A 19,206-nucleotide genomic window follows, 5' to 3' on the forward strand; every position below is an offset into this window, starting at 1 on the left:
GATGCGGTCCAGAATGAATGGAGTGATGAGGTCCAGAATGGAGTGATGAGGTCCAGAATGGAGTGATGCGGTCCAGAATGAACAGAGTGATGAGGTCCAGAATGAATAGAGTGATGAGGTCCAGAATGAATAGAGTGATGAGGTCCAGAATGAATAGAGTGATGAGGTCCAATGAATGATGATGAGGTCCAGAATGAATGAATGAGAGTGATGAGGTCCAGAATGAATAGAGTGATGAGGTCCAGAATGAATAGAGTGATGAGGTCAGAATGAATAGAGTGATGCGGTAAAGTGAATAAATGCTTTATCATTAAGAAACTTGGTTACTTTACAGATTTATAGGTTTTTAGCACCAAATATACTCTACTCTGTCCAATTCCCCTTCATTGAGTACAGGCTACAACGATATCCCACCACACCCAAACCCCTTTAAATAAATCATTCCCTGGTCTACAGTGTTCCAGATATATGAAACACAGTTTTGCGAATGATTACTTAAGGCACAAAAATCATCCTGACAAACATTATGTAAGGAAAGTTGGGCCAGTGCTGCTTTAAACATAAATACTTACAGATCAAACATGATTTAGACCTCGTTTATTTCTGTTTTCATGATTTCAACTTGCTGAAAATGGTCCACAGTTCCTATCATCTAGTTTAAAAGGGGGAAGAATATTTCATAAGTGCCTCCAAAAAGGCACCTATTCCCCTAGGTAGTGCACTTATATAAAACGTTTGAGATGCATTCTTTGTTAAACACAAGTGGATGGTGCTATAGGAAATGTATTGCTGATTCATGCTATTGGATGGTCAATCTCAGTTGCTGGCCAGGGATTGGTGGATAGGAGGCTGGAAACACCGGACGTGCTCCACAGGCATATTTTCCCCATCGCCTGACTTCAGGTACTTGTTCAGAATGGCGTAGATCTCATCGTTCAGAACCTGGAACTTGTGGATTCTGTCCACCATCTTTTAAGAGGCTGAGGAAGGAGAGACATCATTCAGACTAATGATAATATAAATCATTGTTTTGGCCGGATCTAAAAGACCGTCTGGCAGAGACTACCCTAAACGTGACACCCATGGTTGTATTCGCTAAGACCCACTACTGTTTGTGCTAATGAATACGAACAACTCAGATGTTTGGGGTCTGAAGGTTCCAGTATTGACCCCTGACCTTCCACTCACCACACTCTTGATGATCTCATCCTTTCCATCGTGTTTCTGCACCTTCAGCAGGTGATAGCTGAAGTCCAGGATGTCAAAGCGTCTCTGTTGACCCAGTAGGGAGATGATCATACACCCAGCCCAGTGGAGACCGTCCCCGAAACACTGCCTAGAAAATACAACACAGGTTATATACCCAGCCCAGTGGAGACCGTCCCCGAAACACTGCCTAGAAAATACAACACAGGTTATATACCCAGCCCAGTGGAGACCGTCCCCGACACACAGGTTATATACCCAGCCCAGTGGAGACCGTCCCTGAAACACAGGTTATATACCCAGCCCAGTGGAGACCGTCCCCGAAACACAGGTTATATACCCAGCCCAGTGGAGTCCGTCCCCGAAACACTGCCTAGAAAATACAACACGGGTTATATACCCAGCCCAGTGGAGACCGTCCCCGAAACACAGGTTATATACCTAGCCCAGTGGAGACCGTCCCCGACACACAGGTTATACACCCAGCCCAGTGGAGACTGTCCCCGACACACAGGTTACATACCCAGCCCAGTGGAGACCGTCCCCGACACACAGGTTATATACCCAGCCCAGTGGAGACCGTCCCCGAAACACAGGTTATATACCCAGCCCAGTGGAGACCATCCCCGAAACACAGGTTATATACCCAGCCCAGTGGAGACCGTCCCCTAAACACAGGTTATATACCCAGCCCAGTGGAGACCGTCCCCGAAACACAGGTTATATACCCAGCCCAGTGGAGACCTTCCCCGAAACACAGGTTATATACCCAGCCCAGTGGAGACCGTCCCCGAAACACAGGTTATATACCCAGCCCAGTGGAGACCTTCCCCGAAACACAGGTTATATACCCAGCCCAGTGGAGACCGTCCCTGAAACGCCGTCGCAATCACCGCTCTCTCTCAATTCAATTTCAATTTAAGGGGCTCTCTTTCTCTCCCACTACTCTCTCCTCTTCTATCCTATCAACTCTCCCTTCTGCTAGATCCTTCTCCCTTTTGTCTCCTGATTCTGCCTCTTCGACCCTACTCCTCCCTTTCCACATCCTATGACTCGCACGGTCCCCTCTCCTCCCGGTCAGCCCCTCCCCTCCTGCTCCGAGTGACTCATTGTGAGCTAACAGAACAGGACGGGGGGCAGCTGAGTGAAAAATCTAGGAAAACTAAACTTTCAGAGGACCTATCATCCTTCCAGTCCCGTATCTGGTGCTTAAGCCACTTTCTAATATATACATATTAATATATACACTTTCTAATACTATACATTTTAATATATACACTTTCTAATACTATACATATTAATATATACACTTTCTAATACTATACATATTAATATATACACTTTCTAATATATACATATTAATATATACACTTTCTAATATATACATATTAATATATACACTTTCTAATACTATACATATTAATATATACACTTTCTAATATATACATATTAATATATACACTTTCTAATATATACATATTAATATATACACTTTCTAATACTATACAATATATATAATATATACTATACATTTGACCCTTCTGCCTCGAATCCTTTTCCTCCTCCTCCATCCTTAATCCTCCACCCCCCCACCTCTCAGTGGACTACTGTCAACCACTTTATCAATCGCTCCTCACTCAGCCTGTTGAGTCCACTGGTCTCAGCCTATTGAGTCCACTGGTCTCAGCCTATTGAGTCCACTGGTCTCATTCACTCAGCCTATTGAGACCACTGGTCTCATTCACTCAGCCTATTGAGTCCACTGGTCTCATTCACTCAGCCTATTGAGTCCACTGGTCTCATTCACTCTGCCTGTTGAGTCCACTGGTCTCATTCACTCAGCCTATTGAGACCACTGGTCTCATTCACTCAGCCTATTGAGTCCACTGGTCTCATTCACTCAGCCTGTTGAGTCCACTGGTCTCATTCACTCAGCCTATTGAGTCCACTGGTCTCAGCCTGTTGAGTCCACTGGTCTCAGCCTGTTGAGTCCACTGGTCTCAGCCTATTGAGTCCACTGGTCTCAATCACTCAGCCTATTGAGTCCACTGGTCTCAGCCTGTTGAGTCCACTGGTCTCAGCCTGTTGAGTCCACTGGTCTCAGCCTGTTGAGTCCACTGGTCTCAGCCTATTGAGTCCACTGGTCTCAGCCTACTGAGTCCACTGGTCTCATTCATTCAGCCTACTGAGTCCACTGGTCTCAGCCTATTGAGTCCACTGGTCTCAGCCTATTGAGTCCACTGGTCTCAGCCTATTGAGTCCACTGGTCTCAGCCTATTGAGTCCACTGGTCTCAGCCTATTGAGTCCACTGGTCTCAGCCTATTGAGTCCACTGGTCTCAGCCTATTGAGTCCACTGGTCTCAGCCTATTGAGTCCACTGGTCTCAGCCTATTGAGTCCACTGGTCTCAGCCTATTGAGTCCACTGGTCTCATTCATTCAGCATATTGAGTCCACTGGTCTCAATCACTCAGCCTATTGAGTCCACTGGTCTCAGCCTATTGAGTCCACTGGTCTCAATCACTCAGCCTATTGAGTCCACTGGTCTCAGCCTGTTGAGTCCACTGGTCTCAGCCTGTTGAGTCCACTGGTCTCAGCCTGTTGAGTCCACTGGTCTCAGCCTGTTGAGTCCACTGGTCTCAGCCTATTGAGTCCACTGGTCTCAATCACTCAGCCTATTGAGTCCACTGGTCTCAGCCTGTTGAGTCCACTGGTCTCAGCCTGTTGAGTCCACTGGTCTCAGCCTGTTGAGTCCACTGGTCTCAGCCTGTTGAGTCCACTGGTCTCAGCCTATTGAGTCCACTGGTCTCAGCCTATTGAGTCCACTGGTCTCAGCCTATTGAGTCCACTGGTCTCAGCCTATTGAGTCCACTGGTCTCAGCCTATTGAGTCCACTGGTCTCAGCCTATTGAGTCCACTGGTCTCAGCCTATTGAGTCCACTGGTCTCAGCCTATTGAGTCCACTGGTCTCAGCCTATTGAGTCCACTGGTCTCAGCCTATTGAGTCCACTGGTCTCAGCCTGTTGAGTCCACTGGTCTCATTCATTCAGCCTACTGAGTCCACTGGTCTCAGCCTATTGAGTCCACTGGTCTCAGCCTATTGAGTCCACTGGTCTCAGCCTATTGAGTCCACTGGTCTCAGCCTATTGAGTCCACTGGTCTCAGCCTGTTGAGTCCACTGGTCTCAGCCTATTGAGTCCACTGGTCTCAGCCTATTGAGTCCACTGGTCTCAGCCTATTGAGTCCACTGGTCTCAGCCTATTGAGTCCACTGGTCTCAGCCTATTGAGTCCACTGGTCTCAGCCTATTGAGTCCACTGGTCTCAGCCTATTGAGTCCACTGGTCTCATTCATTCAGCATATTGAGTCCACTGGTCTCAATCACTCAGCCTATTGAGTCCACTGGTCTCAGCCTATTGAGTCCACTGGTCTCAATCACTCAGCCTATTGAGTCCACTGGTCTCAGCCTGTTGAGTCCACTGGTCTCAGCCTGTTGAGTCCACTGGTCTCAGCCTGTTGAGTCCACTGGTCTCAGCCTATTGAGTCCACTGGTCTCAGCCTATTGAGTCCACTGGTCTCAGCCTATTGAGTCCACTGGTCTCAGCCTATTGAGTCCACTGGTCTCAGCCTATTGAGTCCACTGGTCTCAGCCTATTGAGTCCACTGGTCTCAGCCTATTGAGTCCACTGGTCTCAGCCTATTGAGTCCACTGGTCTCAGCCTATTGAGTCCACTGGTCTCAGCCTATTGAGTCCACTGGTCTCAGCCTATTGAGTCCACTGGTCTCATTCATTCAGCCTATTGAGTCCACTGGTCTCAGCCTATTGAGTCCACTGGTCTCAGCCTATTGAGTCCACTGGTCTCATTCATTCAGCCTATTGAGTCCACTGGTCTCAGCCTATTGAGTCCACTGGTCTCAGCCTATTGAGTCCACTGGTCTCAGCCTATTGAGTCCACTGGTCTAATTCATTCAGCCTGTTGAGTCCACTGGTCTCAGCCTATTGAGTCCACTGGTCTCATTCACTCAGCCTGTTGAGTCCACTGGTCTCATTCACTCAGCCTGTTGAGTCCACTGGTCTCAGCCTATTGAGTCCACTGGTCTAATTCATTCAGCCTGTTGAGTCCACTGGTCTCAGCCTATTGAGTCCACTGGTCTCATTCACTCAGCCTATTGAGTCCACTGGTCTCATTGACACAGAACTACCCTACTCCTATGCCCTCTTTCTCCCTCTCTCTCCAGAACTACCCGACCCCTACGCCCTCTTTCTCACACTCTCTCCAGAACTACCCTACTCCTATGCCCTCTCACTCCAGAACTACCCTACTCCTATGCCCTCTTTCTCCAGAACTACCCTACTCCTATGCCCTCTTTCTCCAGAACTACCCTACCCCTATGCCCTCTTTCTCCAGAACTACCCTACTCCTATGCCCTCTTTCTCCCTCTCTCTCCAGAACTACCCTACTCCTATGCCCTCTTTCTCCAGAACTACCCTACTCCTATGCCCTCTCACTCCAGAACTACCCTACTCCTATGCCCTCTTTCTCCAGAACTACCCTACTCCTTGACCTCTTTCTCCCTCTCACTCCAGAACTACCCTACTCCTTGACCTCTTTCTCCCTCTCTCCAGAACTACCCTACTCCTTGACCTCTTTCTCCCTCTCTCTCCAGATGACATCCTGCGACTAGTAAGGTCTGACGGCCCGACAACCTGCCCACCCGACCTCATCACCTCCTCCCTTCTCCCATTCCTCACTTCCCTCATTAACTTATCCCTGACCACTGGCCATTCCCTCATTAACTCATCCCTGACCACTGCCCATTCCCTCATTCATCCCTAAAGCCAACACATCATTTGGCCGCCTTTCGTTCCAGTACTCTGCTGCCTGTGACTGGAACGAATTGCAAAAATCGCTGAAGTTGGAGACTTTTATCTCCCTCACCAACTTCAAACATCAGCTATCCGAGCAGCTAACCGATCGCTGCAGCTGTACATAGTCTATAGGAAAATAGCCCACCCATTTTCACCTACCTCATTCCCATACTGTTTTTATACTGTTTTTATTTATTTATTTTTCTGCTCTTTTGCACACCAATATCTCTACCTGTACATGACCATCTGATCATTTATCACTCCAGTGTTAATCTGCAAAACTGTATTATTCGCCTACCTCCTCATGCCTTTTGCACACATTGTATATAGACTGCCCATTTTTTTCTACTGTGTTATTGACTTGTTAATTGTTTATTCCATGTGTAACTCTGTGTTGTCTGTTCACACTGCTATGCTTTATCTTGGCCAGGTCGCAGTTGCAAATGAGAACTTGTTCTCAACTAGCCTACCTGGTTAAATAAAGGTGTTCTCAACTAGACTACCTGGTTAAATAAAGGTGATCTCAACTAGCCTACCTGGTTAAATAAAGGTGATCTCAACTAGCCTACCTGGTTAAATAAAGGTGAAATAAAAAAATAAAAAATAAAAAAACTCATCCCTGACCACTGGCCATTCCCTCATTAACTCATCCCTGACCACTGGCCATTCCCTCATTAACTCATCCCTGACCACTGGCCATTCAACATGGCCCGAGTTGCCCCCATTCAACATGGCCCGAGTTGCCCCCCCATTCAACATGGCCTGAGTTGCCCCCCATTCAACATGGCCCGAGTTGTCCCCCCCCTTAAGAAACCAACACGTGACTCATCTGATGTCAAAAAACGACAGATCGGTATCCGTCTTTCTTTTCTATGCACAACACTTGAGCGTTCTGTCTCTGATCAACTCCCTCGCTATCTCTCTCAGAACAATCTTCTTGACACTAACCAAACAGGCTCCAAGAAGAGTCTCTCCACTGAGACTGCTCTGCTCTGTGTCACGGAGGCTCTCCACAAAGCTGACCTTCTCATCCTCCTAGATCTATCCACTGCCTTCCAACACCATGAACCATCAGATCCTCCTCTCCACCCTCTCAGGGCTGGGTGTCTCAGGCTCTATCAGATCCTCCTCTCCACCCTCTCAGGGCTGGGTGTCTCAGTCTCTATCAGATCCTCCTCTCCACCCTCTCAGGGCTGGGTGTCTCAGACTCTATCAGATCCTCCTCTCCACCCTCTCAGGACTGGGTGTCTCAGGCTCTATCAGATCCTCCTCTCCACCCTCTCAGGGCTGGGTGTCTCAGCTATCAGATCCTCCTCTCCACCCTCTCAGGACTGGGTGTCTCAGGCTCTATCAGATCCTCCTCTCCACCCTCTCAGGGCTGGGTGTCTCAGCTATCAGATCCTCCTCTCCACTCTCTCAGGGCTGGGAGTCTCAGGCTCTGTCAGATCCTCCTCTCCACCCTCTCAGGACTGGGTGTCTCAGGCTCTATCAGATCCTCCTCTCCACCCTCTCAGGACTGGGTGTCTCAGGCTCTATCAGATCCTCCTCTCCACCCTCTCAGGGCTGGGTGTCTCAGCTATCAGATCCTCCTCTCCACCCTCTCAGGGCTGGGTGTCTCAGCTATCAGATCCTCCTCTCCACCCTCTCAGTACTGGGTGTCTCAGGCTCTATCAGATCCTCCTCTCCACCCTCTCAGGGCTGGGTGTCTCAGACTCTATCAGATCCTCCTCTCCACCCTCTCAGGGCTGGGTGTCTCAGGCTCTATCAGATCCTCCTCTCCACCCTCTCAGGGCTGGGTGTCTCAGCTATCAGATCCTCCTCTCCACCCTCTCAGGGCTGGGTGTCTCAGGATCTATCAGATCCTCCTCTCCATCCTCTCAGGGCTGGGTGTCTCAGCTATCAGATCCTCCTCTCCATCCTCTCAGGGCTGGGTGTCTCAGCTATCAGATCCTCCTCTCCATCCTCTCAGGGCTGGGTGTCTCAGCTATCAGATCCTCCTCTCCACCCTCTCAGGGCTGGGTGTCTCAGCTATCAGATCCTCCTCTCCACCCTCTCAGGGCTGGGTGTCTCAGACTCTATCAGATCCTCCTCTCCACCCTCTCAGGGCTGGGTGTCTCAGCTATCAGATCCTCCTCTCCACCCTCTCAGGGCTGGGTGTCTCAGGCTCTACACACTATTGGATTGCATCCTACTTGGCAGGCCGCTCCTACCAGGTGACATGGAGAGGGCTGGGTGTCTCAGGCTCTATCAGACCCCCCCCCCCAGCTATCTGAATATACTAATTACTGTGATATGGTTGTCCCACCTAGCTATCTGAATATACTAACTACTGTGATATGTGGTTGTCCACCTAGCTATCTGAACATACTAACTACTGTGATATGTGGTTGTCCCACCTAGCTATCTGAATATACTAACTACTGTGATATGTGGTTGTCCACCTAGCTATCTGAATATACTAACTACTGTGTTATGTGGTTGTCCCACCTAGCTATCTGAATATACTAACTACTGTGATATGTGGTTGTCTCATCTAGATATATGAATATACTAACTACTATCACCCCCCCTCTATACAGAGCAGAGATCACCCCCCTCTATACAGAGCAGAGATCACCCCCCCTATACAGAGCAGAGATCCCCCTATACAGAGCAGAGATCCCCCCTATACAGAGCAGAGATCCCCCTCTATACAGAGCAGAGATTCCCCCTCTATACAGAGCAGAGATCCCCCTCTATACAGAGCAGGGATCCCCCCTCTATACAGAGCAGAGATCCCCCTCTATACAGAGCAGAGATCCCCCTCTATACAGAGCAGAGATCCCCCTCTATACAGAGCAGAGATCCCCCTCTATACAGAGCAGAGATCCCCCTCTATACAGAGCAGAGATCCCCCTCTATACAGAGCAGATCCCCCCTCTATACAGAGCAGAGATCCCCCCTCTATACAGAGCAGAGATCCCCCCTCTATACAGAGCAGAGATCCCCCCTCTATACAGAGCAGAGATCCCCCCTCTCTATACAGAGCAGAGATCCCCCTCTATACAGAGCAGAGATCCCCCCTCTATACAGAGCAGAGATCCCCCCTCTATACAGAGCAGAGATCCCCCTCTATACAGAGCAGAGATCCCCCTCTATACAGAGCAGAGACCCCCCTCTATACAGAGCAGAGATCCCCCCCTCTATACAGAGCAGAGATCCCCCCTCTATACAGAGCAGAGATCCCCCCCTCTATACAGAGCAGAGATCCCCCTCTATACAGAGCAGAGATCCCCCCTCTATACAGAGCAGAGATCCCCCTCTATACAGAGCAGAGAACCCCCTCTATACAGAGCAGAGTTAACCCCTCTATACAGAGCAGAGGTCCCCCCTCTATACAGAGCAGAGAACCCCCCCCCTCTATACAGAGCAGAGTAAACCCCTCTATACAGAGCAGAGATCACCCCTCTATACAGAGCAGAGTAAACCCCTCAGAGATCCCCCTCTATACAGAGCAGAGATCCCCCCTCTATACAGAGCAGAGATCCCCCCACCTCTATACAGAGCAGAGATCCCCCTCTATACAGAGCAGAGTAAACCCCCTCTATACAGAGCAGAGATCCCCCTCTATACAGAGCAGAGATCCCCCCTCTATACAGAGCAGAGATCCCCCTCTATACAGAGCAGAGATCCCCCCTCTATACAGAGCAGAGATCCCCCCCTCTATACAGAGCAGAGATCCCCCCTCTATACAGAGCAGAGATCTCCCCCTCTATACAGAGCAGAGATCCCCCCTCTATACAGAGCAGAGATCACCCCCTCTCTATACAGAGCAGAGATCCCCCTCTATACAGAGCAGAGTAAACCCCTCAGGGATCCCCCTCTATACAGAGCAGAGATCCCCCATCTATACAGAGCAGAGTAAACCCCTCAGAGATCCCCCTCTATACAGAGCAGAGTAAACCCCTCAGAGATCCCCCTCTATACAGAGCAGAGTAAACCCCTCAGAGATCCCCCTCTATACAGAGCAGAGTAAACCCCTCAGAGATCCCCCTCTATACAGAGCAGAGTAAACCCCTCAGAGATCCCCCTCTATACAGAGCAGAGTAAACCCCTCAGAGATCCCCCTCTATACAGAGCAGAGTAAACCCCTCAGGGATCCCCCTCTATACAGAGCAGAGACCCCCCCTCTATACAGAGCAGAGTAAACCCCTCAGAGATCCCCCCCCTCTATACAGAGCAGAGTAAACCCCTCAGAGATCCTTCTAGACCGATGCCGTGTCACTACTCACTCCACGGTGAACTCGTGTGCTCCTACAGGGATGCAGTAAACAAACTGCATGGCGCTCCACAGCCGGTGAAACTCCACACACTCGTCCACGTGCATCACGCCGTTGCTGGGCAACGGGCCGCGCCAGATGGGGTCGTCCAGGAAACCGCGGACGCGAGTCAGGATGACCTCGAACATGGACAGGCCACAGCACAGACGCTCTTTGGTCAGCAGGTCACCTTCACGGGTAATGGCTATTTGCTACAGTGGAAGAGAGGGGGGAGAAAGAGTGGGGAATGAAAGGGGGGAAGTAAAAGAGGGGGAGGAGAATGGGTGGGGAAGAGGGAGGGCTGGTGTTTACTAAGGCAGTGTGATGGTTCCCAGGGCTGGTATTAACTAAGGCAGTGTGATGGTACCTATGGGGTTCACTAAGGCAGTGTGATGGTTCCCAGTACTGGGGTTCACTAAGGCAGTGTGATGGTACCTGTGGGGTTCCCAGGCGTTCTATCAGAGGAACCAGGTGCAGGGCTGTGTATTTAGTCTCCAGACGTTTCATCTTGGCATCAAGACGCTCACCCTCTACAATGAGAAGAGATAACAGAGTCACTGATCCAGACGGACGGACGGACGGACGGACAGACAGACAGACAATCTTACCCTTGACATGGACCCTGGGAAGAATGTTCTGGAATGGTGCAGCATGTAGCAGGTCACACACCTCCTCCTGAGACTGAGAGTGAAAGAGAAGATTGTTTAAATTGACTTTTTTTAGCAGCCATCGTATTTTCCACTGACACAAGGTGTTGCTGCTAGCTACTGGTCAGAGATGTTCCTCTGAAACAAGGTGTTGCTGCTAGCTACTGGTCAGAGATGTTCCTCTGAAACAAGGTGTTGCTGCTAGCTACTGGTCAGAGATGTTCCTCTGAAACAAGGTGTTGCTGCTAGCTACTGGTCAGAGATGTTCCTCTGAAACAAGGTGTTGCTGCTAGCTGCTGGTCAGAGATGTTCCTCTGAAACAAGGTGTTGCTGCTAGCTACTGGTCAGAGATGTTCCTCTGAAACAAGGTGTTGCTGCTAGCTACTGGTCAGAGATGTTCCTCTGAAACAAGGTGTTGCTGCTAGCTGCTGGTCAGAGATGTTCCTCTGAAACAAGGTGTTGCTGCTAGCTACTGGTCAGAGATGTTCCTCTGAAACAAGGTGTTGCTGCTAGCTACTGGTCAGAGATGTTCCTCTGAAACAAGGTGTTGCTGCTAGCTACTGGTCAGAGATGTTCCTCTGAAACAAGGTGTTGCTGCTAGCTACTGGTCAGAGATGTTCCTCTGAAACAAGGTGTTGCTGCTAGCTACTGGTCAGAGATGTTCCTCTGAAACAAGGTGTTGCTACTGGTCAGAGATGTTCCTCTGAAACAAGGTGTTGCTGCTAGCTACTGGTCAGAGATGTTCCTCTGAAACAAGGTGTTGCTGCTAGCTACTGGTCAGAGATGTTCCTCTGAAACAAGGTGTTGCTGCTAGCTACTGGTCAGAGATGTTCCTCTGAAACAAGGTGTTGCTGCTAGCTACTGGTCAGAGATGTTCCACTGAAACAAGGTGTTGCTGCTAGCTACTGGTCAGAGATGTTCCACTGAAACAAGGTGTTGCTGCTAGCTACTGGTCAGAGATGTTCCTCTGAAACAAGGTGTTGCTGCTAGCTACTGGTCAGAGATGTTCCTCTGAAACAAGGTGTTGCTGCTAGCTACTGGTCAGAGATGTTCCTCTGAAACAAGGTGTTGCTGCTAGCTACTGGTCAGAGATGTTCCTCTGAAACAAGGTGTTGCTGCTAGCTACTGGTCAGAGATGTTCCTCTGAAACAAGGTGTTGCTGCTAGCTACTGGTCAGAGATGTTCCTCTGAAACAAGGTGTTGCTGCTAGCTATTGGTCAGAGATGTTCCTCTGAAACAAGGTGTTGCTGCTAGCTACTGGTCAGAGATGTTCCTCTGAAACAAGGTGTTGCTGCTAGCTACTGGTCAGAGATGTTCCTCTGAAACAAGGTGTTGCTGCTAGCTACTGGTCAGAGATGTTCCTCTGAAACAAGGTGTTGCTGCTAGCTACTGGTCAGAGATGTTCCACTGAAACAAGGTGTTGCTGCTAGCTACTGGTCAGAGATGTTCCTCTGAAACAAGGTGTTGCTGCTAGCTACTGGTCAGAGATGTTCCTCTGAAACAAGGTGTTGCTGCTAGCTACTGGTCAGATATGTTCCACTGAAACAAGGTGTTGCTGCTAGCTACTGGTCAGAGATGTTCCACTGAAACAAGGTGTTGCTGCTAGCTACTGGTCAGAGATGTTCCTCTGAAACAAGGTGTTGCTGCTAGCTACTGGTCAGAGATGTTCCTCTGAAACAAGGTGTTGCTGCTAGCTATTGGTCAGAGATGTTCCTCTGAAACAAGGTGTTGCTGCTAGCTACTGGTCAGAGATGTTCCTCTGAAACAAGGTGTTGCTGCTAGCTACTGGTCAGAGATGTTCCTCTGAAACAAGGTGTTGCTGCTAGCTACTGGTCAGAGATGTTCCTCTGAAACAAGGTGTTGCTGCTAGCTACTGGTCAGAGATGTTCCACTGAAACAAGGTGTTGCTGCTAGCTACTGGTCAGAGATGTTCCTCTGAAACAAGGTGTTGCTGCTAGCTACTGGTCAGAGATGTTCCTCTGAAACAAGGTGTTGCTGCTAGCTACTGGTCAGATATGTTCCACTGAAACAAGGTGTTGCTGCTAGCTACTGGTCAGAGATGTTCCACTGAAACAAGGTGTTGCTGCTAGCTACTGGTCAGAGATGTTCCACTGAAACAAGGTGTTGCTGACAAGCTGCTGGTCAGAGATTGTGTCATGTTGTGTTCATTGTATGAATATAATAATAATAATAATATATATAATAATAATAATATAATAATAATAATATAATATATAAATAATAATAACTGGCACCCAGTGAGGCAGCAACAGTGATTTGAGCTTTTCAGTTTCCGGACTTTTACTTTCAAATGTGAGTTCACTTGCCAACAGCTCCCCTGGGGAACTCAACCACGCTGTCCCCCTACGCTCCCCTGGGGAACTCAACCGCTGTCCCCTACGCTCCCCTGGGGAACTCAACCACGCTGTCCCCCTACGCTCCCCTGGGGAACTCAGACCACGCTGTCCCCCTACGCTCCCTGGGGAACTCAGACCACGCTGTCCCCCTACGCTCCCCTGGGGAACTCGGTCCATGCTGTCCCCCTACGCTCCCTGGGAACTCGGTCCACGCTGTCCCCCTACGCTCCCTGGGGAACTCAACCACGCTGTCCCCTACGCTCCCCTGGGGAACTCGGTCCACGCTGTCCCCCTACGCTCCCTGGGGAACTCAGACCACGCTGTCCCCCTACGCTCCCTGGGGAACTCGGTCCATGCTGTCCCCTACGCTCCCCTGGGGAACTCGGTCCACGCTGTCCCCCTACGCTCCCTGGGGAACTCAGCCACGCTGTCCCCTACGCTCCCTGGGAACTCGGTCCACGCTGTCCCCCTACGCTCCCCTGGGGAACTCAGACCACGCTGTCCCCTACGCTCCCTGGGGAACTCAACCACGCTGTCCCCCTACGCTCCCTGGGGAACTCGGTCCACGCTGTCCCCCTACGCTCCCCTGGGGAACTCAGACCACGCTGTCCCCTTACGCTCCCCAGGGGAACTCAACCACGCTGTCCCCCTACGCTCCCCTGGGGAACTCGGTCCACGCTGTCCCCCTACGCTCCCCTGGGGAACTCAGACCATGCTGTCCCCCTACGCTCCCCTGGGGAACTCAGACCACACTGTCCCCCTACGCTCCCCTGGGGAACTCAGACCACGCTGTCCCCCTACACTCCCCTGGGGAACTCAAGAGAGATTCCCATTCTTAAATGTATCTTTTGAGTCTTTTACACCAGCTGAAAATATACTTCACAGCAGTTAAGATTGTACAATGATTTTACACTACACTTGCTTGTTTAGTCAAGTAAACTGAAATTAGGTGAACTATTAGAATTTTAGCAACCAAGAAATGACGGATCGATTTCTGCACTGTGCACATTTCAATCTTTTATCTTGTACATTTACCTGGGTCAGTCTATCACGGAAAGAGCAAGTGTTCCTAATGTTTTGTATAGTCAGCATACATTGCTAAAATTTTCCTCTAGTTGTATATAATGTATGGAAACTGTTTCAACTCCGCTGTCTGTAAACGTTGTCTATCGCCATATCACCAGGTAACATTCTGAGTATGTTGTCTAACAGCACCATATCACCAGGTAACATTCTGAGTATGTTGTCTATCACTACCATATCACCAGGTAACATTCTGAGTATGTTGTCTATCACTACCATATCGCCAGGTAACATTCTGAGTATGTTGTCTATAACTAGCAGCACCATATCACCAGGTATGTTTAAATGTACTTGGTGAAAAAGGGTGATTCAGTTGTTGGGGTCGTGATTGTGTAGACGTGTTGGGGTTGTGGTTGTGTAGACGTGTTGTGGTCGTGGTTGTGTAGACGTGTTGTGGTCGTGTAGACGTGTTGTGGTTGTGTAGACGTGTTGGTGTCGTGGTTGTGTAGACGTGTTGGTGTCGTGGTTGTGTAGACGTGTTGGGGTCGTGGTTGTGTAGATGTGTTGTGGTTGTGTAGACGTGTTGCGGTTGTGGTTGTGTAGATGTGTTGTGGTCGTGGTCGCGGTTGTGTAGATGTGTTGCGGTTGTGTAGACATGTTGTGGTCGTGTAGACGTGTTGTGGTTGTGTAGACGTGTTGTGGTCGTGTAGACGTGTTGTGGTTGTGTAGACGTGTTGTGGTTGTGTAGATGTGTTGTGGTCGTGGTTGTGTAGATGTGTTGTGGTTGTGTAGATGTGTTGTGGTCGCGGTTGTGTAGATGTGTTGTGGTTGTGTAGATGTGTTGTGGTTGTGTAGATGTGTCGCGGTTGTGTAGATGTGTTGTGGTTGTGTAGATGTGTTGTGGTTGTGTATACGTGTTGTGGTTGTGTAGACGTGTTGAGGTCGTGGTTGTGTAGACGTGTCGGGGTCGTGGTTGTGTAGACGTGTTGGGATCGTGGTTGTGTAGACGTGTTGGTGTCGTGGTTGTGTAGACGTGTCGTGGTTGTGTAGACTCCCCTGGGAACTCGGTCCACGCTGTCCCCCTACGCTCCCCTGGGGAACTCGGTCCACGCTGTCCCCCTACGCTCCCCTGGGGAACTCGGTCCACGCTGTCCCCCTACGCTCCCCTGGGGAACTCGGTCCACGCTGTCCCCCTACGCTCCCCTGGGGAACTCGGTCCACGCTGTCCCCCTACGCTCCCCTGGGGAACTCGGTCCACGCTGTCCCCTACGCTCCCTGGGGAACTCGGTCCACGCTGTCCCCCTACGCTCCCTGGGGAACTCGGTCCATGCTGTCCCCCTACGCTCCCCTGGGGAACTCAGACCACGCTGTCCCCCTACGCTCCCTGGGGAACTCAGACCACGCTGTCCCCCTACGCTCCCTGGGGAACTCAGACCACGCTGTCCCCTACACTCCCCTGGGGAACTCAGACCACGCTGTCCCCCTACGCTCCCTGGGGAACTCAGACCACGCTGTCCCCTACGCTCCCCTGGGGAACTCAGACCACGCTGTCCCCCTACGCTCCCCTGGGGAACTCGGTCCACGCTGTCCCCCTACACTCCCCTGGGGAACTCGGTCCACGCTGTCCCCCTACACTCCCCTGGGGAACTCAGACCACGCTGTCCCCCTACGCTCCCCTGGGGAACTCAAGAGAGATTCCCATTCTTAAATGTATCTTTTGAGTCTTTTACACCAGCTGAAAATATACTTCACAGCAGTTAAGATTGTACAATGATTTTACACTACACTTGCTTGTTTAGTCAAGTAAACTGAAATTAGGTGAACTATTAGAATTTTAGCAACCAAGAAATGACGGATCGATTTCTGCACTGTGCACATTTCAATCTTTTATCTTGCACATTTACCTGGGTCAGTCTATCACGGAAAGAGCAAGTGTTCCTAATGTTTTGTATAGTCAGCATACATTGCTACATTTTCCTCTAGTTGTATATAATGTATGGAAACTGTTTCAACTCCGCTGTCTGTAAACGTTGTCTATCGCCATATCACCAGGTAACATTCTGAGTATGTTGTCTAACAGCACCATATCACCAGGTAACATTCTGAGTATGTTGTCTATCACTACCATATCACCAGGTAACATTCTGAGTATGTTGTCTATCACTACCATATCACCAGGTAACATTCTGAGTATGTTGTCTATCACTACCATATCACCAGGTAACATTCTGAGTATGTTGTCTATAACTAGCAGCACCATATCACCAGGTATGTTTAAATGTACTTGGTGAACAAGGGTGATTCAGTTGTTGGGGTCGTGATTGTGTAGACGTGTTGGGGTCGTGGTTGTGTAGACGTGTTGTGGTCGTGGTTGTGTAGACGTGTTGGGATCGTGATTGCGTAGACGTGTTGGGGTCGTGGTTGCGTAGACGTGTTGGGGTCGTGGTTGCGTAGACGTGTTGGGGTCGTGGTTGCGTAGACGTGTTGGGGTCGTGGTTGCGTAGACGTGTTGGGGTCGTGGTTGCGTAGACGTGTTGGGGTCGTGGTTGTGTAGACGTGTTGGTGTCGTGGTTGTGTAGACGTGTTGGGGTCGTGGTTGTGTAGACGTGTTGGGGTCGTGGTTGTGTAGACGTGGTGGGGTCGTGGTTGTGTAGACGTGGTGGGGTCGTGGTTGTGTAGACGTGTTGGGGTCGTGGTTGTGTAGACGTGTTGTGGTTGTGTAGACGTGTTGTGGTTGTGTAGGCGTGTTGTGGTTGTGTAGACGTGGTGGGGTCGTGGTTGTGTAGACGTGTTGGGGTCGTGGTTGTGTAGACGTGTTGGTGTCGTGGTTGTGTAGACGTGTTGGTGTCGTGGTTGTGTAGACGTGTTGGGGTCGTGGTTGTGTAGATGTGTTGTGGTTGTGTAGACGTGTTGCGGTTGTGGTTGTGTAGATGTGTTGTGGTCGTGGTTGCGGTTGTGTAGATGTGTTGCGGTCGTGTAGACGTGTTGTGGTCGTGTAGACGTGTTGTGGTTGTGTAGACGTGTTGTGGTCGTGTAGACGTGTTGTGGTTGTGTAGACGTGTTGTGGTTGTGTAGATGTGTTGTGGTCGTGGTAATTACAGCGGTTGTGTAGATGTGTTGTGGTTGTGTAGATGTGTTGTGGTTGTGTAGATGTGTCGCGGTTGTGTAGACGTGTTGAGGTTGTGGTTGTGTAGACGTGTTGAGGTCGTGGTTGTGTAGATGTGTTGTGGTCGTGGTCGCGGTTGTGTAGATGTGTTGTGGTTGTGTAGATGTGTTGTGGTTGTGTAGATGTGTCGCGGTTGTGTAGATGTGTTGTGGTTGTGTAGATGTGTTGTGGTTGTGTAGACGTGTTGAGGTTGTGGTTGTGTAGACGTGTTGAGGTCGTGGTTGTGTAGACGTGTTGGGGTCGTGGTTGTGTAGACGTGTTGGGATCGTGGTTGTGTAGACGTGTTGGGATCGTGGTTGTGTAGACGTGTTGGTGTCGTGGTTGTGTAGACGTGTCGTGGTTGTGTAGACGTGTCGTGGTTGTGTAGACGTGTCGTGGTTGTGTAGACGTGTCGTGGTTGTGTAGACGTGTCGTGGTTGTGTAGACGTGTTGAGAATTAGGGTTGTGTAGACGTGTTGTGGGTGTGGTTGTGTAGACGTGTTGTGGTTGTGGTTGTGTAGACGTGTTGTGGTCGTGGTTGTGTAGACATGTCGTGGTTGTGTAGACGTGTCGTGGTTGTGTAGACGTGTCGTGGTTGTGTAGACGTGTTGTGGTTGTGTAGACGTGTTGTGGTCGTGGTTGTGTAGACGTGTTATGGTTGTGTAGATGTGTTGTGGTCGTGGTTGTGTAGGACGTGTTGTGGTCGTGGTTGTGTAGATGTGTTGTGGTCGTGTAGACGTGTTGTGGTCGTGGTTGTGTAGACGTGTTGTGGTCGTGGTTGTGTAGGCGTGTCGTGGTTGTGTAGATCGTGTTGTGGTCGTGGTTGTGTAGACGTGTTGTGGTTGTGGTCGTGGTTGTGTAGACGTGTTGGGGTCGTGGTTGTGTAGACGTGTTGGGGTCGTGGTTGTGTAGACGTGTTGTGGTTGTGGTCATGGTTGTGTAGACGTGTCGTGGTCGTGTAGACGTGTTGTGGTCGTGGTTGTGTAGACGTGTTGTGGTTGTGGTCGTGGTTGTGTAGACGTGTTGGGGTCGTGGTTGTGTAGACGTGTTGTGGTTGTGGTCGTGGTTGTGTAGACGTGTCGTGGTCGTGGTTGTGTAGACGTGTTGTGGTCGTGGTTGTGTAGATGTGTTGTGGTTGTGGTCGTGGTTGTGTAGACGTGTTGTGGTCGTGGTTGTGTAGACGTGTCGTGGTTGTGTAGATGTGTCGTGGTCGTGGTTGTGTAGACGTGTTGTGGTTGTGTAGACGTGTTGTGGTCGTGGTTGTGTAGACGTGTTGTGGTCATGGTTGTGTAGACGTTTTGTGGTTGTGTAGACGTGTCGTGGTTGTGTAGATGTGTTGTGGTTGTGTAGACGTGTCGTGGTTGTGTAGATGTGTTGTGGTTGTGTAGACGTGTCGTGGTTGTGTAGATGTGTTGTGGTTGTGTAGATGTGTCGTGGTCGTGGTTGTGTAGACGTGTCGTGGTCGTGGTTGTGTAGACGTGTTGTGGTTGTGTAGATGTGTAGACGATGTCGTGGTCGTGGTTGTGTAGACGTGTTGGGGTCGTGGTTGTGTAGATGTGTTGTGGTTGTGTAGATGTGTTGTGGTTGTGTAGACGTGTTGTGGTCGTGGTTGTGTAGACGTGTCGTGGTTGTGTAGACGTGTCGTGGTTGTGTAGACGTGTC

General features: G+C 50.0%; 1 protein-coding gene across 1 annotated transcript; it reads right to left on the reverse strand.

The window, feature by feature from the left end:
• Positions 1 to 693: 693 nt before the first annotated feature.
• LOC123995884 (cytoplasmic FMR1-interacting protein 1 homolog) lies at positions 694 to 11,062 on the reverse strand. The gene is made up of 5 exons (XM_046299560.1): positions 10,981 to 11,062; positions 10,808 to 10,902; positions 10,346 to 10,584; positions 1,189 to 1,336; positions 694 to 980 (listed from the first exon to the last, which is right to left on the reverse strand). The coding sequence occupies exons 2-5, from the start codon at positions 10,877 to 10,879 to the stop codon at positions 936 to 938; spliced, it is 504 nt and encodes a 167-aa protein (XP_046155516.1). The 5' UTR covers positions 10,880 to 10,902; positions 10,981 to 11,062; the 3' UTR covers positions 694 to 935.
• Positions 11,063 to 19,206: the final 8,144 nt, after the last annotated feature.

Source organism: Oncorhynchus gorbuscha, linkage group LG02 (assembly GCF_021184085.1).
Source record: "Oncorhynchus gorbuscha isolate QuinsamMale2020 ecotype Even-year linkage group LG02, OgorEven_v1.0, whole genome shotgun sequence".
Lineage (NCBI taxonomy): Eukaryota > Metazoa > Chordata > Actinopteri > Salmoniformes > Salmonidae > Oncorhynchus > Oncorhynchus gorbuscha.

Bases quoted from the DNA above. Each gene is read 5' to 3' on its own strand.
- LOC123995884 (XM_046299560.1), bottom strand. From the start codon at position 10,879: ATGAAACGTCTGGAGACTAAATACACAGCCCTGCACCTGGTTCCTCTG. The intron at 10,585-10,807 runs GTACCATCACAC...CTTCCACTGTAG, and splicing joins AACGCCTGGGAACCCCACAG to CAAATAGCCATTACCCGTGA. The intron at 1,337-10,345 runs GTGAGTAGTGAC...TGTATTTTCTAG, and splicing joins GCACACGAGTTCACCGTGGA to GCAGTGTTTCGGGGACGGTC.